The sequence below is a fragment of the Hyaena hyaena genome, unplaced genomic scaffold, assembly GCF_003009895.1.
Source record: "Hyaena hyaena isolate Hyena2069 unplaced genomic scaffold, ASM300989v1 scaffold_839, whole genome shotgun sequence".
Taxonomy (NCBI): domain Eukaryota; kingdom Metazoa; phylum Chordata; class Mammalia; order Carnivora; family Hyaenidae; genus Hyaena; species Hyaena hyaena.
The window spans coordinates 789,870-813,649 of record NW_024081463.1 but is presented as its reverse complement, the minus strand read 5'-3'; the positions used below and the strand labels follow the sequence as shown (position 1 = coordinate 813,649).

The window sequence follows — 23,780 nt, the reverse complement described above, 5'->3', positions numbered from 1 at the left end:
GAGGACTTCTTAAGCCCTCTATGCCTCCAAGGATCGCTTTGGTAAAAGGAGACATTTTACTTCTGTCCCAGTTTCATCTTCACTTCCCCCCAAAATGTCTCCATTTTCCACCATGTCATCATCCTTCTCTCCTCAAGTCCTTCTCCCATCCATCACTGTTAGTTTTAGTCTCCCCAAACCGAAGACTTAGGGGGACTCCCCCATCTTTAATATGACAACAAGTCTTAGCACATCTTCTTACAAAGAAATCACACCGGTTGGCCTCACCCTTACTTTGGATCCTCCAAGCCCAGTCCTTCACTGTCTCACACCTGGACACAGATCTGAGAAGTATGCCTGCCTCCCAGGCCGCTCGCCCCAACACGCACATGCACGTATACACTCCACTCTGCCTGCTCATGGCCTAGTCACGCTTTCTCACATAGTGCGTTTCATCACTGGCATACCTACGGTCCTAGCTGAATCTACTTATGTTGGACTCTGAAGCTTTGCCCATGCTGATGGGACTGAGCAGACTCAAAACAGCTCAAAACTGTTTTGAAATGGATCACATGAAGACACCTCCAATGACGCTAGACCCTCACAGATCCCACCTTCCCCCCGGAACCAACACTCACAAAGTGGCCCTCAACCCCCACTCCACCCCCTGTCCAACTGCACACGTCTCCACCTGAACTAGCCACAACCACAGTGAACTCGGCTGTCGCATGCTTCTAGGAGCCAGGAAAGCCCTCTATACGCTTACAACTTTGTTTGCTATCACCTTAAGTCCCTGCTTTCCACAAGGAGGTTTTCACAAGTTAGAATAAAGATACTTGTGAAAATCACTTGAATTCTGTGGAAGAAGATACTACGTGAATCCAAGTATTTTATTATGGTGACTTCAGGTCTCTCCGAAAGGAACTAGGCTAACAGCTCCCAGCCGGCATCAGCCACTCACTCAGAGGCGTGTGTGGAGAAGGCTGGAGGGAAACGGGGAAGGTGAGGAGCGAGGGAGATGAGATCCAAGAGGAGGGGAGAAAGAAGGAGGGGGAGGGAGCACTGTCGTCTAAATAAGTGCCTGCTGTCGCTCGCTCCTTGTGTATGCCTTTCCCCTCTATGTAGTAAGAGCCAAAAGCTCCCAACTAGGCGAACCTGCAGAGAATCCTGCTCTCAGCTTCCACCCAGAGACACGTGGGTGCCGCTCAGAGGAGGACGGAGCAAAGGGCAGCCGACTGCCCCGTGATGGCTCTGGTTGGCCGGCAGCCCCTCAAGCCGAACACTGAGCCGCTGAATACAGACCTGTTCATTAAACTCCAAAGAGAACAATGAAGAAAGCTAGCTCTTCAGAGAGAGAGAGAGAGAAGGGGGGCCTGCTGTGCTTTTATTAACTCTCCAAGTAGCCTATTTGGAATTCTAAGGCTGACATCTCTTAGCAAGAAACAACAAAGGTTGTTATTTTCTAACTTAAAAAAAAGGGGGGGGTGCTTTTACTCACAGTCATGCTCATATTCATAAGAACAAGACTGACCCACTTTAAGTAAAAGGAAGATATTTATTGAGCACCTACTATGCACCAAATTCTATGTAAGGAGTTTTATGTTTGCTATGTCGACGATGTCTGACAAATAACTAAGAACTAGGGTTAAGGAACATTAGTGGAAACCAGAAAACAAAGATGGATTTAAAACACGTGTCTTTTTTAGCTACTTGCTAGCAAAAAAGTGCACTAGAATGAATAACAGAAGTATGAAGCAGAATTGATGTGGAATAATACAGCCACAAGGCCTGTTTTTGAACGCCAATGAACTACAGGGAGCAAGGAGGTGACCCTGGGCTTAACACAAAACGCATTCATTTAATAAGTGGCCTCTGCACACTCCCCCATTATGCTCTTTTTATGGTATTTTTTTCTGCCTAGGATAAACATAAAATTACTATGTAGTCAAATCTATCAACCTTTCCCCTTACTGTTTCTCTTTTAGTTCATGTGCTTAAAAGACTTCACCCATAATCAGGTAACAAATCACTGAATTCCTAGAAGTGTAAGACTTCAGAAGTTGCAACGTTAAAAAGAGAGATGGATACACGCACTAGGATAAACACCTAAGTAAGATGAAGAGTAACAGAAATTCAAATGAGTGGATCGAACTAACGCTAGAGAAGTTCGAAGGAGAAACTGAACACAGCCCGAGTAGTCCAGTTTGTATGTGTGTTGGGAGAGTGAGGTGGGTAAAGGAGAAAGACACCGAACTAGAGGCTTAAAGCGTCAGCAATGGCTTTTAGAGAAGAGTTTAGGAAACCGAAGAGGTAAACTAAATATGAGAAGGATGCATGAGGCCAGAATGTCAAAGGCTTTGAAGGTGAAAGTAAGATATGTCACTGTTATTTTTGAAGTTTTGTATTTTACACCAATTTAACAGGTGTTGACTCTCTTAGCAACGGTGCCGAGAGAGGAGACAGATCAAGGATACCCCCCAAGAAGAAATCTATACAAACCATAGCACACTAGAGCTATGATACGTGCTAGAGCCGTACACCTGGAGCCCAGTGGGATGCAGCCCGCCCAACGAAGACCAGCCTGGATGGAAGGAATGTGTGTCACGTGCTTACCTCCTTTTGCTTCTTAATGATGACAGAAAATTCTGTGTATGGGATCCGTGGATTTAGCTCACATCCCATTAAAGTAGCCCCTTCATAATCCTTGATGTAGCCAACATATTTGGTTTTAGGTATTTTAATTTCTTTGGAGAAACCCTGAAATGAGAATAAATTCATTCATACGGGCATCGTGCGTCAAGTATTTACTGACTGTGAACCATGTGGCAGGCAGCAAGATGCACTTCTTTCAAGTTCTCATCACATTATTCAGGGAAGGACTAGAGAGAAACCCCTCCATGAAGTTCAAAAACATCAAAAATCAAACTGTGCAAACAGGAAGCAAGATGACAGAAACGAATAATCTGGGGTGTCTGGAGAGGTCAGTTGGTTAAGCGTCCAACTTCAGCTCGGGTCATGATCTCCCAGTTTGTAGGTTCGAGCCCCAAGTCAGTTGGGCTCTGTGCTAATAGCTCAGAGCCTGGAGCCTGCTTCTGCATTCTGTGTCTCCCTCCCTCTCTCTCTGCCACTCTCCTGCTCATGCTCTATCTGTCCTTCTCTCTCTCTCTCAAACTAAATACACACTAAAAAAACCCAATAATCCAAGTAAACCAAATTATACAAAAGTTTTTAACAGAAATTAAAATAAGGCTCAACTGCACAATTTCTCCCAACATGGGGAGGGGACCCCAGGATTCCCAACTAATCAAAAACTGATCTAAATTCTGAAAGAAAGGCTTATCAAAAAATATAGTAATTAGGGGCACCTGGCTGGCTCAGTCAATAGAGCATGTGACTCTTGATCTTAGGGTAGAGAGTTCAAACCCCATGTTGGGTATAGAGATTACTTAAATATAAAATCTTGAAATATATATAATAGAATCTTTTTTTAAGGTTATTTTGAGGGAGGGAGGGAGGGGGAAGAGAGAGAATGAGAATGACAGAGATAATGAATCCCTGCTTGGGAGCCCAAGCAGGCTCCTTGCTGTCAGTGCAGAGCCCAATGCAGGGCTCAAACTCACAAACCATGAGATCATGACCTGAGCCAAAGTCAAGAGCCAGATGCTTAACTGACTGAGGCACCCAGGCGCCCTTACATATATAACAATTAGAACTTTGATGCTGAGGAAAAGAAACCCCTACTGTACAGGCAAAAACTTCTAGACCATCATGTGTAGCTGTTTCAGTGACACTTATTTAAAATAGATTCTTTTACATACTTTAATCTGCAATAACCTAGTGCTTTAGGATATATATTCATAAATTTCAATTATGAACGACTTTCCTAACAGTGCCTATTTCACTTCTTTGCAGTAAATTACTTGAAATTCAGAACCATCACCAGCAGTTTCCTGCCTCTCTTTCAGCAAATACTTATTTTCCAAGCAATCACTGCCGTAATCCTCTAAGACTACAGACTAGCCATTTAAGAACCATGACTGGTATTTCAAGCTTTGTGATGTATTTACAGCCTAAGAAGGGTGATGCTTGAGCCCTCAGTAAAACAATCCCACCAAGATCTCCCAAGTGAGTCTTATTTTAAAAAGTCACAAACACATCCAAAAGAATGACAAGAAAATAAACAGGAGATGAACTCTCTGACATCAGAGGAAAATAAGCTCTAGCCACATAAGACTTACATAAAAAAAGAAGTTAACAGATTTTATGTAATGAAATCTTCAAAGTTCTGTACATCAAAAACAATGCCATAAACAACGTTGAGACAGCTGATGAAAGCGAGAAAAAATATCACAAAATAAAAGGCTAATATCCTTAGATACAGGAAGTTCTCACAAGTCAATGTGAAAATAAAGATTTAGTAGAAAAAGAGGCAAAATACAATGAACTGGTGATTCAAAAACAGAAGAAATACAAAGGGTCAGTGCATAAGAAAAAAACATGTCAAACTTCACAAAGATCAAATAATTGCAAACACAATTTATCTAGGAAAGGAGTAAAAATATATTCCTGAACCCTTACACATTGCTGACAGGAAGAGAAATTGTTACAGTATCTGTCAATGCATAACAAAAGCCTTGAATATGTCTGGAAACAACTCTACTTCTAGACACTGATTCTAAGCAAACTTAACATACCACAAGGGCAACACACATACACACATACTTATCAATGTACACTGTATATGAGAAATACCTAAATGTCCTAAAAATGTGGTAATGGTTTAATGAATTATTTTCTACTTATACTATAAAATTTCAGAGAACCATCAAAAATTATCTAACAAATAATCAGATATACTAAGTGAAAAAGACAAGTAGTTAAATTATTTACATACATACATACACATGAACACACACACACAGAACAATTATTAGAAGGGTGTCTATCAAAGCACTAATAGTCTCTTTGGGGTGGTAGAATGATGAGTGATTTTTCTTCATTCTGCTTTACTAGGTCTTCCAAAATTTCTACAATAACTGTGAATTACTTTTGTAGTTAGGAAAATGTTTAGGAATTGTAAAGCACTCTTAAAAAAATATGCAGCCGAAGAATAATCCTTAAAATGTTGAGCTGACAGGGTTGAGCACCACTATTCTATTTGCAGTCGTGAGTGCACAGGTGTATACAATGGTCAAAGCTTATCGAAAATGTTTAAGATGCCTTATTACAGGTAAATTATACACAACTTTTTAAAAGTTAGACATAATTCAGGGCACCTGGGTGGCTCAGTTGGGTAAGCATCCGCCTTCGGCTCAGGTCATGATCTCACGGTTCATAGGTTTGAGCTCTACATCGGGCTCTGTGCTGACAGCTACCTCAGAGCCTAGAGCCTGTTTCAGATTCTGTGTCTCCCTCTCTCTCTGACCCTCCCCTGCTCACGCTGTCTCTCTTTCTCAAACATAAATAAAACATTTTAAAAAATGTAAAAGTTACACATAATTCTTTAAATACTATCTTTAACCCCCCAAAATAAATAAGTAATAAAATAATAAATAAGCAAACATTATCCTTAATACCCCCCCCCCCACAGGCCCCCCTCAAACAAAAGTTGAGCTGAAAACTTCTGGTAAGAAAGGACCGGGGTGACAGCCAGGCTCCTAACTTGATGTGTGCTGCTGAAGAAGGACTGACTGGAGTCCTCCATAAACTTCAGAATTTTCTTTCTGCTGTCATAAATGGTAGCTTTCCAGAGACTGAAACTATTTCTTTCATCCTGGGGAACTCTACTTACCCAACCCTTAGCCTGGGGATACCATATATTCGAATTCCAGGACATAATATAATACTTCATTTATAGATGACATTCATTCATTCACTCAACAAATATTTAGTAGTACTTACTATGTGCTAGTCATACCTCTACTACAGTCTGAAGCTTACAACTGACATAAGGATTAAAAAATAAATGCAGGTCCTTCTTGTAAGTAGAAAATAACCAAGGAAAGGCTTGGATGAAGGCTACCTGAGGACATATTAGGAAAAGAAATGACAGAACAGAGTTACACATGAAAAACCTACCTGTTTCTTGAAATAACCAATTGCATATTCATCTGCATATGTGAGAAAGTTCAGGATATCATGTTTTATATGATATTCTTTCAAGTGATTCATCAGGTGTGTTCCATAGCCCTATGTGAAAGTTAGTATACAGACAAACGTATTAGGTTCTGGAGGGAGGACATTCCTACAAATTCACTGAGAAATGTTGGCAAATTTAGGAACTGGTACTTTAATACACTTTACCAATATATATTAACATTCTTTCTCACATTGCTGAACTTTGAAAATCACCTACAAAACCAAAAAATTCAAAATCCTTGAATTGAGATACAATCAACATTTAAAAATACAAGTTTCTGGTTCTCTGAAAATAACACACCAAGGCTACAAGCTGCTAGTTCAACCCTAAAGAGTGCTTGCTGAATATTAATAAAGAAGTTTGGGGAGTAAATAATCTGATTTCTGCTTATCTTTAAAGTATTTGAGAACCTGAGATGCAAAGAGCAATGTAAATGAAAACTGCTAGGGGCACCAGAGTGGATCACTTGGTTAAGCCTCCAACTTCAGCTCAGGTCCTGAGCTCATTGTTTGTGAGTTCGAGCCCTGTGTCGGGCTCTGTGGTGTCAGCTCAGAGCCCCCCTTCAGATCCCCCGTCTTCCTCTCTCTGCTCCTCTACTGCTCATGCTCTCTCTCACTCTCTCAAAAATAAACATTTAAAAAAAAAAGTGCTAATCTTTACTAGAATACTAACTAACCCAAGTGGTTCCTGTATGTATACAAATCAGCAAGCCTTCCAAAGAAATGTAATCCATATTACATACACAAGGTTTTCAACTTGGTCTTATCAGGCCTTTACAAGCAAGGTCTAAGAAACCCAGAGTCTCTGAGAGAGCCAGAAGACATAGGGAAGTAAACTAAAAACAGTGAACAATGCTGAATAAATTAATGATTGAAATATGAAAAAAATGCAAGTATCAGGTTTTTCAGTGATGTATAAAACTTAGAGAAAATCTATAAATTTAAAGTGACTGTTTTAGAACCTCATTAAAAGAGGTGAAAGTGAATCCAAGCATTCAGACACAAATATCCTCACATAAATATTTTAGAATTTGGTGACACACTTTTCTAAAGAACTCAAATGTGCTTACAGGAATGATCTAATGGAACTGTAGTACGACAGAGGGAGAAGGATCTTTGGAAGTCGTTTGGTGTAATTCCATATGATACTAGATGTCTTCTGCCATCTATCCTGAAAATGTGAGCTGTTAGTACCTCTCCAGTAGAGGGGGATCACTTGGTCCTTAGATAGACCAGTTCATTTTCAGGTATTGTTATGGTTGGAAAGTTCTTCTTAAAGTTTACCTGAGATATGACCTCTTCTTATTTCTACTTATTGACCTTAGTTCTACTATTAGAGTAACAAAGGATCATTCCTGCTCTAAATAACTCTTTGAGCCCTTCAAGGCTATACTCTCGCATGCCCATCCCTACATCCCAAATCCCAAATGAAATACCATTGAGGTTTTAGGTGTTCCTTAAAATGGATGATTGGAAGACCCCTTATTAATCTAATCATCCATTCAGGGCTCTCTCCTGTATATCAACGCCCTACTAAATCATAGATCCCAGGGGGCGCCTGGGTGGCTCAGTTGGCTAAGCATCCGACTTCGGCTCAGGTCATGATCTCACGGTTTGTGGGTTCGAGTCCCACGTCGGGCTCTGTGCTGACAGCTAGCTCAGAACCTGGAGCCTGCTTCTGATTCTGTCTCTCTCTCTCTCTCTCTCTCTGATCCTCCCCTGCTCACACTGTCTCTCTCTCTCTCAGAAATAAATAAAACATTAAAAATAAATTTAAAAAAATAAAATAAAACATGGATCCCAGGGCCAAGCATAATAATTAGAGATGGTCTGCCTAGTAAGTGGGGTAATAGTATTATCACCTGATTTTTCTGGAAATTATTCTTCCATTGATATTACCCAAAGGATACTTTAGGTTTATACAAACATATCAAAATACTGACACATTGTGACTTTCAATAAAACTTGGATAAGAAAGAGGAACAAAATGTCTCTTTCCTTGAGGAAAAGATGGTAAAATGGGGAAGATAAACACACATAAATACAAAATAACAGTATAGAGCTATGCTGTTCAATACGGTAGCCTGCAGCCACATGCGGCTTTTGAGCTACTGAAATGAGATCAGCCCAAATGGAGATGTACTCAAGTGTGTAAAATACATACCAACGGGGGGAAAAAACACCTCAGTAACATTTTATCCCTATTATGTGTTGAAATGACAGTATTTTGGACATATTAGGTTAAATTTAAAAATACCAAAATTAATGTCACCTGTTTCTTTTTATATTTATTTATCATGATAAATATGATAAATATTTATCATATTTATAAATATGGCTGAAAAGAATCAGCACTAATAGAAATTTCTGCAATGGTGCAAACGTTCTTTATCTATGCTATCCAATGTGGTAGCCATCAGTCACATGTGGCTATTGATACTTGTGTGACTGAGGAACTGAAGTTTAAATTTTATTTACTTTTAATTGGTCTAACTATAAATTTAAATAAGCACATACATGCACTAAAATTGTAAGAGCCCTAAGACATAATGGAAAGTGTCCATGTCAATAACAGCAAACCACACAGCCACTCTTACAAACAGGTACATTTCCTCGCATGTAAATCAGTAGTGAAGCACCTGGAAGGCTGCACACCAAGTTGACAATAGCGAGATGGCAAGGGGTAGGGGGGTGGGATTTTTCTTTACCTGAAAGTGTATTTGTGTATGATTATGTAATTAAAAGTTATTTTTAAAGAAAAATTAAAACTAGAAAAAACAGAAGGTTGGGAGGGAACTGCCTGTGTGCAGGAATAGCGATGTGTAAGAATTAGAAATGCACCTTCTGACAAAACGCACTTTAACGTAGATAAGGCTGATGGAAGACAGCGAGGTTTCTGTTATAAAGTATTAATAGACGATAAACTTTCTAACCTTTGCCCACAATCCAATGATTTTTTTTCTCAAGGAGAACAATTGTGGTTCTTTTGTAAATAGCTTCTCAAAACCCACAGAATTTATTTTTCATCACTGGCCACTTATTTGTCAACTCGCCAAAGAAATTTTCCAGATTCCAATCTCTTAAGAGTAAGGGCTGTATCTTTTAATGTGAATTCTCTGTCTGGTAATATGACTGGCAGTAGTGGTAAAAGTATTTCCCTGATTAGCTTAAAAGTCTCCTTGGTAAGCAATTAGCAATATTAAACTACTACATGCAAATGTTTAGATTTTCACCTAGAACGATCTCCCTTTGTTAGTACACCTTTATTTTTACCTATCACCAAAGGTTTTCTTTTCTAAACCCATCTAGCAACTTCAGTGTTTATCTTAATATATAAATATTAGCTCTGTAACTTTAAGTGTGCATGATAACAAATCCAAATAGTTCTTAAGTGACAAGATAATTCTAAAACCAGGTGACGAGCTTCAAGTAAAATCTCAAATGTTATTTCGTGTGTGCTCTGAGTAAGATAAATTCACATACAAATCCTATTTCCTTATTCTCAGGAATTTATATGCAAGTTCGATTCTCTAAAATGAGAGGAGGCAAATTTTAAAGTATCCTTTCGCCAAGATTTTTAACATACTAAATAAAATTCTAAAACCTCCGCTTATGAACTTGAGGTTTTTTTCCACATCGGTGCCACTGGCACCAGCTTTTATCAAACTTACCCATTCAGTTAATCTTCATTTTCTAGAACTACAGTTTCAAGCCATTTATAAAAAGTGGCTTTTTCTATTTCCTCCTACTAGATTTGTAATATTTGGCCACCTTCCTGCAAGTCTTTAGAAAATTACATGGTTTGGGAAAAAAATAAACTGCCCTTCTGGGAAGTAGTAAGACAAAGCATCCGATTCACATTAAATGCCTTTAGTTTTCCTCTGGTCTCCCTAAAAGTATCCAGGTCAACCTCAATCAACCTCTCCAAACAAGGTGCTGGGTGTAAGCTTTCTCTGAAAACAAAAACTTTGCAATTTTTTCTGAAATTATGAACCAAGGACATGTTTGCCAGTTCCCTCTCCCTAGGAAAAGCCAAACAAATCTTGCTTTTAAGTACGTTTCTAAACTCTGGATACTTGAAATTGCTTTTCACTCTGGCAAGGGGAAACTAAAAAAGTGATCCGTACAGCAACAGCACCATCTAAAGACACGCCGTCAGAATTCCTTGAAAAAGAGCCAGACAGCAGTTTCCAGCAAATCTGGGCTCTCACCTTCCCCCGTCAGAATGACAGAGGATGAATGATGAATTTTGTTTATCCTGTGCTGCTTAGTACTATGAGTCAAAGACAAAAGGCCCCATTTGTGCTCTGTGAGAAGAAATCACAGCAACTATCATGGGCACTGTGACCGGAGTAAAGCTGCTGATGAAAACCAAAGTTCTCATCTACAGCACTGGCTGTAGTCCTCAGTCAGAGAAGGATTCCTTCCGGTGACTTACTGTTGGTTTTTACAATCGGCATTGCTTCTTTGCAGCTAGAGGAGGCAACAGTGTCCCTAGACCTGATACAGGAGCCACAGGCCACATGTGCCCGGTGAGCACCTGAAATGCGGCTAGTCCAAATGGAGGTGTGCCCTACGTGTAAAATACACCTACGTCCCAGAGGCTGACTACAAAACAAAGAACATAAAACGTCTCATTAGTAACTCTCTGTGACACTGAGTACCTGCTGTTACAGTGCTACCACCATGGGTGGTGGATAAAATCAAATATGTTTTTAAAACTAATTTTGCCGCTCAGGCTCTGCAATGTCAGCTCGGAATTCTTTCTCTCCTCTCTCTCTGCCCCTCTTATGCTTGCATGTGCGCTCTCTCTCTCAGAATAAATAATAGATAAGTACTTAAAAATAATGAAATAAAATAAAAAAATAAAATAAAATAAATGTTGCCGGGGCACCTGGGTGGCCTTGTCAGTTGAGCATCTCACTCTTGATTTTGGCTCAGGTCATGATCTCATGATTTGTGAGACGGAGCCCTGCATCGGGCTCTCTGCTGACAGCATAGAGCCTCTCAATCGCTCTCTCTCTCTCTCTCTCTCTCTCTCTCACACACACACACACACACACACACACACACACTCTCCAAACGCTGCATGATTACTTCTAAAACATAAATTTCTTCAAATTTTTCATGACTTCACTTATATAATTTCTTTAGCCCTTAACTAGCTTTAGAGACAAAGTCATAAGACATCTTCCTTGAGTGTAAGCCACCTAAGTCATGTAGTGCGCACCATATCCTTTCTGGTGGTCCAGCATTACCAACTGTGTGCGTGTGTGCCTGTGCATGTGGAAATTAACAATGAACAGTGAGATTTCTTTTCAAACCTCCCTTCACTTGCTATAGACTAAACTTCAGTTGCACTTAGGGCTGTGTGGCGACCTTGTTCCTTGCCCCAGGTCCAACAAAGCAGTGGGAGAGGCTGACCTACTGGGATATGGAACCATTTACTCCTTTCACACACATACACAGACACTTACAGCCAGAAAAGTCTTCTCATAAAGTCCTGAACTCTACTTTAGACTTTCTGTGGACACGGTACACAGAGATAGACCTTCTCGAGCTCCACAACTTCAGTGAGAAGCACCACATTCTGTTTTTCTTCTAGCACCTTAGGTTACCCTTACCTTGACTTGTTCATTTGAGGTTACAGCACAGAAAACAATCTCTGTGAATCCTTGGGATGGGAACATACGGAAACAGATACCACCAATAACACGGCCATCTTTAATTAGGGCAAGAGTTTTGTGTTTCCTGAAAGAATAAGATTATGTCAAATTTTACCTATTTTGGTTATATAAAAATACTTTTTGGGGTGTTCCTTATTAACCAACCAGGAAAGGAGGAGAGTGTTTTCCTGGAATTTCTGTGGAAGCCTCCTTTATCTAACCACTGTCTTGGCGGAACATTCTTTTACTTTTATTTATTTATTTATTTTAATGCAGAACGTTTCAAGAATTTGCATGTCGTCCTTGCTCAGGGACCATGCTAATCTTCTCTCTATCATTCCACTTTTAGTATATGAGCAGCTGAAGCGAGCACAGAACATTCTTAATGTGGACTTTTTAGTTACTCAAAAATATTACAGAAACATTATGAAAGAGAATACAAAATCCGCATGTACTATTTGTCAAAACCTGCATTGTAGAATTTTTTCAGAACTTCTAAAAGGTCACACTGAATGGTCACATGCAGAGGTCACAGTCCACATAGGCTGTTGGGCTATCTATGTTAAAATATATTCAATTAGAGACCTTTAGGTTTTCTGTTGTTGGGGTTTTACTTAAAGCAATGGATTTTCAAATGTACCTGTCTAATATCCCAGTAATTTTCCCATAGTTACGACCAAGCAATGGTGGTACCTAGTTAAGATACCAAAATCAAGAATGTTCTGGCTATGGAAAAAGTGGGACATCTTCTTGGTATTTATATTTCTCTGCTGTAACGAATGAAGCACAAGACAGTCACCAGCAACTCAAAAGTATAAAGCTTCGTTATTATTAACAAAAAAATGTGTGAATTGTTGAACAATTACTCTTACTGCTTTTAGGCATGGCACTTATCTAGATGGCGCTCTGCATTCCCCCAGCATGACAAGAGGCAGCAGGATTCGGTGGCTGGTTCTGGCTGACTTCTACAATCTGAGTGGTTCCTCCTTCATTTAAAAAGGAAATAAGAAAGAAAGAAGAGCCAGGCACTCGAGCACCACTTACGGGTCAAAGACAAGCCGTGTGATGTATTCTTTTGGCATCCGGGGCAGCTGGTGGGAGAACACGTTCTGGAGACCGACTAGCCACATCAGAATCTTCTTGTTGGGTTTCTGGTTCAGGGAATTTCCGACCACGTGAAATTCAATCACACCCCTGCGCTCCTCCAGCCTCGCTGCCTCGTCCCTGGCTGAGTGTGCTGACAGTAAATTGGTCTGCAACGCGGAGACAAGAGAAATTATGCAGAGCTCGTCTCCTAAGACAATGGGGATGGGATCTCTCAATGTCTCTCTTATTTGTTCTAATAAGATGTTCATTTGTGAATTTTCAGGGACCCAAACAACACACACGAAATACAAAAACAAACAGAAAAGGGAGACAAAACATTTTGAGAGATTGGATAATGTGTTGTGTATGTACATGGATATTTATTGTAGATTAGGAGTCATCAAACCTTCCTGCAAAAGGCCAGATAGTAAACAGGAGCTCTCTGTGGCAAATAGTCAACACTACTGATATGTGAAAGCAGACACAGACATACACAGATGAATGTATGTAGTAGTGTTCCAATAAAGCATTGTTTATTTATTTTTTTAACATTTTATTTTTTTTTCTGAGAGAGAGAGAAAGAGAAGCAGTGTGAGCAGGGGAGGGTCAGAGAGAGAGGGAGACACAGAATCCAAAGCAGGCTCCAGGCTCTGAGCTGTCAGCACAGAGCCCGACGCGGGGNGCCTCTTCCTGGCAGCTTCTGGGGTGAGGTGTTTATTGGCCGGAAGCTGCATCCGACCCCGCAGGTCATCCCCACCAGGAGCCTCTCAGAATACAGCAGCTTCTCTCCATTTTCAAGGTGACTTTTCTCTCGTTAAGGTGAAATTCACATTGCACACAATTAACCATTTTATTTTTTTTTTATTGTTTTATTTATTTCTGAGAGAGAGACAGACAGTGTGAGCAAGGGAGGGTCAGAGAGAGAGGGAGACACAGAATCCAAAGCAGGCTCCAGGCTCTGAGCTGTCAGCACAGAGCCCGACGCGGGGCTCGAACCCATGAACTGTGAGATCATGACCTGAGCTGAAGTCGGACGCTTACCTGACTGAGTCACCCAGGCGCCCCCAATAAAGCATTATTTAAAAGCAAAGGGAGAGCAGAAGAGATTTGGCATGCGTGCTAACCTTTGGTCTGAAGGAATCCCATCCGGCTGAACTCTGTAGGACCCTCAGGATGACAGATTCCCCAAAATTGTCATTACAGTCCCAATAGTGGCAGTCACATTTACAGCGTTAGTGCCTCTTTTTGGAAGATAGTTTTCTTTCCAGAGGGTATCTGTTGACCCACTCTCAACCACAGCTGGCGGCACGATCCTGTGCCGGCACTTCACAGTCCACATCCTATTTAATCCACCCAAGGGGTGTGCAGGTAAATGTTCAACAAAGAGTTTCCAGGGAAGGAAAGCCCCAGATGGTAGCACTTGCTCATCCCACTGGTCCACAGCTGGCTGCCCAGGGGACCAGGTTCCACCGTGGTCAATTTCAAGCTACCATCATATTTAACAACAAGCTCACAAAATTCCTGAAAATTTAACAACTGCCTTGTGCATGCCTGTACAAGCCAACTCCAGTACAATATCAAATCCACCCAACAAATCTTGAAATGTGTGATAACATCCACACTTCACAGCTGAAATAAACTGAGCTAAACTAATCTGCAAAGGTACTAACTCCATGAAAGCCAAGTACAGAAAAGGTACTACAGTCTTAGATTCCCAGGCCTGGAAATATCTAACAAGAAATGAGAACAATAGTCTTACAATGGGATCTTTCTCTTAAAACAGTTCTCTGAATTATCCCCAATACCATCAAATAAATACCTAAGAAAACATGACAAATTAAAAATTGATGGAGCAGAGGAACACTAAAAAAAATTTCAAGATATTTTATCAGATCATCTCCAAGCCATCTCTTCATTTTCTGGAAGCTGTCAGAAATGTTTTAAACCATCCTGCCCTTGGATGCATTGCACTGAGATAATAGCAGGACTTTTACCAAAAATGCTTTACTTGAATCCAATTATAAATAAATAGACAAATCAAAAGGAGGTCATTATGCAAAACTAGGGAGGAGGATTCTTCAGCAATGGCACTACCATTTAAAGAAGGGGGGGAGGGGAGAGGAGGGGGGGAAGGGAGGGGAGGAGAGGGGAGGGGAGGGGAGGAGAGGGGAGGGGAGGAGAGGGGAGGGAAGGAGAAGAAAAAAGGCCTGGGGAACTATTCTAGATTAAAGGAGAGTGAAGAGTTGAAGAGAAAGAACTAAATGCAATTCAGGATCTCTGGCTGATCCTTGAAGAGCAGTAACAAATGTTATGAAGGATATAACATGGTTATATGGGGAATTCAGATGTGCGCTCTCTATACATTAGGCCAAGGGTCAGACTTTCTTATAAAGGGGCCAGATAACAAGTTTAGGCTTTGTAGGTCCTACACCAACTGTCTTAATTATTCAAATCTGCCCTTGTAGTACAAGGCAGACATAGACAACATGTTGAAATTATACTTTATTTACAAAAACAGCCAGTCGGCTAGATTTGGCCTGTAGGCTGTAGTTTGCCAATCCATATATTAAAAATTATTGTGACCTAGCTCAATTTTCTGAGAGTGGTAACTACAGTGTGGTAATATAAAAGAAGAAATACAGGTAAAAATAGGAGTGAAATGTTGTGACATCTGTATTTAATTCTGAAATGGATCCAAATGGTTCACAGGAGACACAGGGAATGCAAATGTGGCATCTTAACAACTGGTGAATCTAAATAAAGAAACTATGGGGCACCTGGGTGGCTCGCTTGGTTAAGTGCCTGACTCTTGATTTTGGCTCAGGTCATGATCTCATAATTTGTGGGTTTGAGACCTGCATTAGACCCTGCACTGACAGTGCAGAGCCTGCTTGGGATTCTTTCTCTGCCCCTCCTCTCTCATGCTTGCTCTCTCTGTCTCTCAAAATAAATAAATAAACTTAAAAAAAAAGCCAACTAAATTTAAAACACTATGAATCTCCATCATGAAATTTTTATATAACATTGGTCAGGATTTAAATTTTTCAAGTTAAAGAGCAGAAGGAGGTGAGAATGCCTTCAGTTGTGAGATAATTAGCATATTTCTCTAGTGTGATATTCATCAAGGGGAATCACCTCTTCACCAGCTTTTCTTGCCCTCCATACCTTCACCACCTGGTTAAATGTAAACCAGAGTAGCATAACATGGTATCTCTCAGTGATCCCACCCCCATTTCCAACAGTTGGAGACAGAAAGGGTCTACTAGCTGTCTGCTCTGGTTTACCCTGCTGACCTCTGGTCCAAGCATTGCTGCAGGGTCTGTGATGGTAGACATGACCTCGTCAATTAATTCCATTGGAATATCCCCCATTACTCGGGGTTTCTTGGCCTCTTCCAAGGCATGAGAGTCATTCATTTTCCTCTTTTCTCCTGTGATGATCAAAAGAAAAGGGCAAACAATGGGTGATCTTAAATACAAAGCAGATATACATGCCAACTAATCCAAGTAATTTTCTATTAACATTGATGGGCCTGGAAGTCAACTCTCCATTTACCCAGGGAAAGGGTGCCTGTGGAGGATGGGAAGGAGAATGGAGGAGGAGGTCACAATAATCGCCAATCACAGATACATTTGGAATATTTTCTATTTTCTGTGGTAATTTTTTAACTTGCTATATGAGTTGTGTGTTCATTTGCAAACACAAGGGGTAATTTTAGTTACCACTGGTTATTAATCTCTAAATTTAGTCCCTTTGTGGTCAAAGTACATGGTCCATATAACAAAACATCAAAAATTTCTGAAACTTACTTTAGAACATAAAATATGACCAATTAATTGTAAATGTGTACTGTCTTCTTGAAAGTAGTGTGTATTTTATAACTTTTAGGAGTAATGATCTCTGTATATCCATTAGATTAAACTTACTGATTATGTTTTTAGGACTTCTGTATCTGTTGATAGCTTTGTGTGAACGATGAATTACTCAGAGATGTTGCTTCAAGCCTTCAACTATTGATTGATTAGGTTGTTTCTCTTTCCAGTTCTGTAAATTTTCACCAGTGATGTGTGCAAGTGTACAGATGTATAGATACGTGATAGACGACTATATATATTTGAACCATACTAATGAAATGTGTATTTTGCTAATGAATTTAATTTTTTCATTATAAAATAACCGTTTTGGGGTACTCAGGTGGCTCAGTCAGTTAAGGTTCCAACTCTTGGTTCTGGCTGAGATCATGATCTCCTGGTTTCATGAGTTCAAGCCCTATGTCAGGCTCTTGTGCTGACAGTGTGGAGCCTGTTGGGAATTCTCTCTCTCCCTCTCTCTCTGGCCCTCCCCAACTTGTGCTGTCTCTGTTTCTTTCAAAATAAATAAACTTTAAATAAATAAATCCCCCTTCATCTCTCACAATGCCTTTTTGCCATAAAATGATACCTCACAAAGTGAGTAGGCCATTCTCAACATGTCACATGCTGGGAAAGGCCAGGCAAAGGCAAAAAGAACTTTTCCCCACTTTTCTCCTTAGATTACTTAGTGGCTTTTTGTCCTTACTACTTTCATGCTTGGTTTTTCCTTTTATATTTTTCCCTGTCATAAAATGTCATAAATTTATTTTTATAATTAAATTTAAAATTTGCTTAGATGTTCAAATCTAATTATTCCTCACTTGTGAATCCCAGCATGTTTCAATACAACACTCTTGTCATATTTAGTTAAAAGAGCAGAACAGTGTAAAGTATCTTGTCTATATGAGATGCTTCCATAAACATTATGTTACTTATTAAATGGCTTTTATTGTTTTCATAACTCTTTTTTAGTTGTGAGTGAGAATATTTTCAGTCATTTGACCAACAAGCCTTCAAACTCCATGATTTTTCCATTCCAAAAAGTAATGCTATGAACTATTTACTTTGTAACTGAGGGCTTATCATAATATGCCCCAAACTTGATAAACTGCTATTAGCTTCATGGTAAGAAAGGTCCGAGGCTACATCCAAGCTCAATGGCAAAGAGTTTCTGGATTGATGAGTGATATCTCCCTTGGAAGTGAGAAAAAGTAAATGGCGGCACACGTGATAAATATGCAGTGTTGCATTTACAATTCTCTTTCCGTCTGGTCTGACACTTCTTTATTGTCAAGCTTTGGTCATATCCAAAATTTGTTTGGTGTTAAGCCCGTGGACAGAAGTGTAACCTTCAAAACATTCTGTTACTATGAAATGCCTTTAGGGTTAACAGATGGTTTTGCCCACATGGCAGATTACACTAGCAGCCGAATTCTTTACCCTCCTGGTATCCACACTCTGCCATGTAACTTTGTGGTTCTTCCTACAAAAGAAGTAGAGTACATTCTCTCCACCCCTTGAATCTGAGTTCGACCATGGCTTTAGTTGACAAAATAAGGCAGGAGTGATGGTATACCAGTTCTGAGTCTAGGCTTCTAGAAACTGTATTTCCACTTACTCTCTGGCATTTCTGCCATTGTCAGAAGGACATATTCTGCTCCAAGAAAAAGAAAAGCAGCCCAGTGTTCCCAGGAGGAGGACGAGAAATATATGGAACAGAGATGCTCCTGCTTAAGTGTTCTAGCCCAGAACAGAGTCCCCAGTCAATAGGTAGGCTCATGAGCAAGCCTAGCAAAGACTGACTGAATGAGGTTGGCAGAGATCAACAACCTTACAGGAAACACAGAGAATAAGTGAGCTATGATAATACATGATTATGCTTTAAGGCTCCACATTTTGGGTTGCTTTGTTGTTTAATATTCTGCATTTGGGTTGCATTTTGTAACTAACCAATACAGTTCAAAGTGATTTCCAGCCATTAAAATCACGGACATACACAATCTGTAGTTCATCTAAATCTACCTTTGGCACTCCTGAGGTAATAGGACTTTTATGGCAATCATAGTCCTCTCTTATGCCCCCTTACAAGCTTACCTGGGTTTGCCTCAAGCCCAGAAGAGCCTTTGCAGGAAGGACTGGTGCTCCCTCCATTAGGTTGCTCAAGGGAAGATGAGTTTGAATTATATGAAATGGTCCCAGCTACAGGAGGTGGACTGATAACTGGCCCCAAAAAGAAAAACAGGTATTAGGTGACTCCTTTCTTAAGCAATAAGGAACCACGTGCACATGCAACCATCCCGTTCCTGCCCAACACCACAACCAAAGCATCTTTAAAATAAAAGCCATGGAGGGGCACCTGGCTGGCTCAGTCGATGGAGCATGTGACTCTTGATCTTGGGGTCATAAGTTCAAGCCCCACGTTGGGTGCAGAGATTACTTAAAAATAAAATCTTTTAAAAATGAATGAATGAATTAAAATAAAACAAAATGAGAGCCATGGGGCCAAGGTGAACATGATAATAATAAATGAATAATTAAATAAATAAGTAAGTGGGGAGAAGGGAAAGGTCTTCCTTATAGGGGAATACCAATAAACAAAAAGGAAGGAATCATGGACATCAGGGGGGAAAAACATTTAACGGCCAGCATATAATAACTGATTCAGGGAAGACAGGCTAAACCTTGGGAATACAGTTCTGATGAAGACAGGCTAGTTTCAAAGCTTATCTCCACAAAAATACTTTTTTATTGCAAAAGGAAAAATGGTAGCACTACAGTGGAGAGAGCATGTAAACACTATGGTAACCAAGCGATCAAGCTTATACCAATAATACTGAGGGAGGTCAACGTCATGTGCCTTCTGATGTCAGACAAAAATTGCTATAAACCACAGGATTGTGATAAGAGGCAAAAAAATGGAAAATAGCCTATAGGTTAGATAATAATATTGCATCAAGCTTAAATTCCTTACTTTGATAACTGTACTGCTGTTAAGTAAGAGAATGTCGTTGTTCTTGGGAGATACTCACTGAGCTCTGTAAACAGGGGTGAGAGGTTTGCAACTTTCAAGTCGTTTAGAGAAAAAAAGAGGGGAGGATGATTAAACCAAGTATGGCAGAATGTCAACAAGTGGTGAATCTGGGCAAAGAATATACAATATACAAGATTTCTTTGTCCTGCTGTTGTAACTTTTCTGTAAGTTTGAGAATATTTACAATTTAAAAACTTCTGTTTTATATTGTTTTATCGAAGTGATGTCAGAAACAGGATATTGCTTTGCTTTGCCAGTGTGCTGCTGATTTGTAGGTAGTGTGGGGACAGCAGATGATGGATACAGACATTTTCAGTGGCACTGGTCACATACAGGACAGAGTATGGCAGTACCGCCCAGAGAGAACACTCAACTAAGTTTCAACGCAGCCACAGTTCAGTCCCCAGAGGACGTTCTGAACAGCCAAGAAAGTGATGGACTAAGTTAACAGAGCAAGAGAGACACAAATCCATAGCAGTCAGAATATACCAAAGTGCCAGGCTCTACGGCTTTCCTTCCAGAAAACAGGCCTTATGAATCTCAAAGTAAAGTGGAGTGATTCCACACAAAGGCGAAGTTCTGGTTATTCTGAAGACATCTATCTTGCAAAACTTCAGAGCCATCATTACGAATGTCATTTATCACAGCTGCATAGATGTGCAGACATGCCAATTAAGTAGATGATTACACTCTTCTTTCCCCCCAGAGAACACACTGCAATTACAGTAAAACAGGAGAAAGCAGCCTGCCTATGACAGCTTTGGGTAATACTAAAGACGACAATACAGCTCAAATGGGGTACAACTTTAGCCACAGAAATAAATGTGGGATTCCCAGAGAGTCAGAGGCAACCTCTGCCTTCTCCATCCTGTGCTAACACATAAAACGTGCTGGAAGCTGAACAGACCAGCGAGGCATTCTGAGAGGGCAAGGATCAAGGGGAGTTTTCACAAAGAGAGGAATCCTCTCCGGAAGACCCTCCGGCAAAGAACTAGTTGACCCTGCTGAATTGTTTTGCTTCCCTCCTGCCTGGAAGAGGAAACTGAGCTCTGTACTCATTTCTCCCACAAGCATCTACCTGCCAGCACATTTGCAGCACATGCTAGAAAGCACGGCTCGAGGTCTGGCTCTTCATATAGTGTAGTAGTTAAGGAATTCTACAGACAGGGCATGAAACCCAATTCCAACACTTAGGGGCTCCGATTGTGGGCAACTTGGTGCTCCTCTCTGGGCTTCTATCTCATCTATATAAAGTGGAAACTAACACCAACTTCTCAGGGTTTGTGCTAAGGCTTCATGATGACGCAGACTTCATAGGCAAGTACTTAATGGAAGTCTGTTATTATTATTGTGGCAAAACAGTGTCTGACCACCCAGAAGTCACACTCACTGGAGACAGAAGACTTACAGGAAAAAATGGGGTTAGGATAGCACGAGGTAAGTGCTGTGACACACAGCAGTTCTCAAATACGGCTGCACATCAGAACCACCTGGGGAGCTTTTAAAAGTCTCAGTGTCCAGGCTAGACCGATTATATAACTCTCTCGGGAGAAGCCTCAGAAATCAATATTATTTTAAATCACAAGTAAGGCCACAGTGCAGCCAAGCTAGAGAACGAAAGATAAGATATATTCAAGGTTCTGTGAAAGTTTGGAAGAAAAGAGATCCAGTCCTTGCTGGAAGGCATGGGAGGAACAAGGAAAGGGTTTGTGGGAGAGATGTTATTTGAAAACCGGATGAGATAAAGAAAAAGTGAACAGCACAGGGACAGAGAGAGCAATACAGAGGATATGCCCGGTCACCACAGAGAATATGTCCAGTAAATGCTCAAAACCCGGGTCTCAAAAAACAAGAATTCAAACAAAAAGGATTTGATCCAAACCAAAACACCTCATTCCCTAAGTACTCTGCTTTGTAGGGACTGAATTATATTTACATCCAAACTTGGGCTCTAGATGAGAAAAAAATTATTAATCACCTTCTCAAATGCATTATGCTGAGCGAAAGAAGTCAGACTCAGAAAATGGTGTACCATATGATTCCATTCCTATGACATTCTAGAAAAGGCAAACTCCAGGAACAAAAAACAAATCAGTGGTTGTCAAGGCCGGGGGTAGGGCAGTGAACGAACTACAGAGGGTTGCAAGGGAATTTTCTGGGGTGAAGCAACTATTCTGTATCTTGATGGTACTGGTAGTTATTTAACTGCATGTGTTTGTCAAAATTCACAGAACCCTACACTAAAGAAGGTGACTTTTACCATTTGCAAGTTGTTGTTGTTGTTGTTGTTGTTTTGCTAGAGGCAAAACTATTCCACACTGAGCTAGATGTACTAAAAACTCTATGAAATTCTGCACTTTCCCCATGGCCCCATAGGAATAACTGTTTTGGCATCTCTTGCCAAACTTCTCCAAGTCTTCCTAGTGTCAAAGGCAGTTCAGAGCCTCTCTCTGGGATCAGTGTGATTCTAGAAGTCACATGCCTTCTTTCATCACAAAATACTAGCTGCTGTCACCCAAGGCAATGGCAAGAATGCTCTGGCCCCACCAGGAAGTACTTCATGACCTGAGACTCAAGATTGTTCTCATGGATATCACCTTTATCCATGATAGGAACTTGATGCACGAACAGACATCACAGACTCCGAAACCAGACCAAGGCTTGATTCCTGGGCATCTCTGGCCATTGACCAAGACTTTGTCTTTAAAAAGAAGCCAGCATTTGACCACAGAGCTGAGCTGTATGGCATTATCCACCTCCTAATGTGCAAGCTAAGCAAACTAAATAGCACAAGGAGGGGTTATTTTAACTGCTTTGCACCTGCTCTCCTTATTAACAGAGATGCAGATGCAAGATTTGCCGAAGTGTTAACTTTTTGGCTGGCTCTGTTCTTCAATTTTTTTGACAAAAAGCACAAATAAATGCAGAGTGAGCTGTGGCTAACACTTTCTGGTTGTTCTCTGATTTATGTGAAAAGAAATTTACCTGTTTGGATTCCTAGCTGGCTGGTTCTGGAAGAGGCGGAGAGAAAATCCTGATCCCAGATAGGAGAGTTTTGACTATAAACTTCTTCTTCTAACATGGACAGAAACCTAGACACAGGAGTCAAAGCAATAGTAAGATCAAAATATATTACTAATATATTACTAGAAGGATGACAACCCTAACCATCTATGGCAAGCACCCCAACATCCGTCTCTCACCTTCAACTCAGAAATATGCTCGTGAATTATGACTCAAATGATGATCTGTGGGTGGCCCTGGTATAGTCAAATAAAGAAATGCATTTTGACAAATTTATTCTTTTTTGATTCTGCACAGATTGACATAACACAGACTGCACAGAGCATTATATCGGTAGGGATCTATTCCACTCAGTGTTCCTCAGTAAGCCTCAGAGCACGATTTCCACCATCCATGTAGCTGTCACTACTGCTATTATTATCCATCACAAAAGCTAATATTTATCAAATGCTTGCCATGTGCCTACACTGTTCTATGAACTTCTTACTGAATCCTCACACCAACCCAGTGAGTTACGTATTTCATTTTTATCACACACATACATAACTCTTACTACATGACAGACATTGTTCTAAGTGGTTGATGTATTATTAACTCAGGTGCTCTTCCTAACAAACCTATGAAGTGGAATCCATTATTATAGTCATTTTACAGAAGAAAAAGTTAAAGCAAAGAGATTAAATAACTGGTACAAAGTTCCACAACTAGTAAATTACAGGACTAGGATTAGAACCAAAGATTGGGGGGCACCTTGTTGGCTCAGTCAGTAGAGCATGTGATTCTTAGGCCAGGGGTTGCAAGTTCAAGCCCCAAGTTAGGTATAGAGATTACTTAATAAAAAGAAATAATAAATTTAAAAAAAATGTTTAAACAGAACCAGGGAGCCTAGGTGGCTCAGTCAATTAAGCATCCAACTTTGGTTCAGGTTGTGATCTTGCAGTTCATGAGTTTGAGCCCCATGTTGGGCTCTGTGCTGACAGCTCAGAGCCTGGAGCCTGCTTCAGA

The 23,780-nt window shown here is 40.3% G+C and overlaps 1 protein-coding gene and 1 non-coding gene across 5 annotated transcripts in view; both read right to left on the bottom strand.

Moving 5' to 3' along the window:
* The window catches only part of KAT2B (lysine acetyltransferase 2B), a 104,786-nt gene that overhangs the window by 16,490 nt on the left and 64,516 nt on the right, over positions 1–23,780 (bottom strand). For 3 of the 4 annotated variants that reach the window (XM_039219704.1, XM_039219706.1, XM_039219705.1), the window contains exons 7-13: positions 22,737–22,843; positions 18,815–18,940; positions 16,163–16,299; positions 12,828–13,036; positions 11,742–11,868; positions 6,058–6,168; positions 2,593–2,736 (exon numbers count right to left, since the gene is read on the bottom strand). In XM_039219704.1, the coding sequence (XP_039075635.1) occupies positions 2,593–2,736; positions 6,058–6,168; positions 11,742–11,868; positions 12,828–13,036; positions 16,163–16,299; positions 18,815–18,940; positions 22,737–22,843 (961 nt within the window). The remainder of the gene's footprint in view (positions 1–2,592; positions 2,737–6,057; positions 6,169–11,741; positions 11,869–12,827; positions 13,037–16,162; positions 16,300–18,814; positions 18,941–22,736; positions 22,844–23,780) is intronic. The other variant, XM_039219703.1, reaches the window with a different exon arrangement.
* Positions 12,050–12,156, bottom strand: LOC120222032. Its single transcript, XR_005525949.1, has one exon. It is a non-coding gene; the product is annotated as a U6 spliceosomal RNA (small nuclear RNA).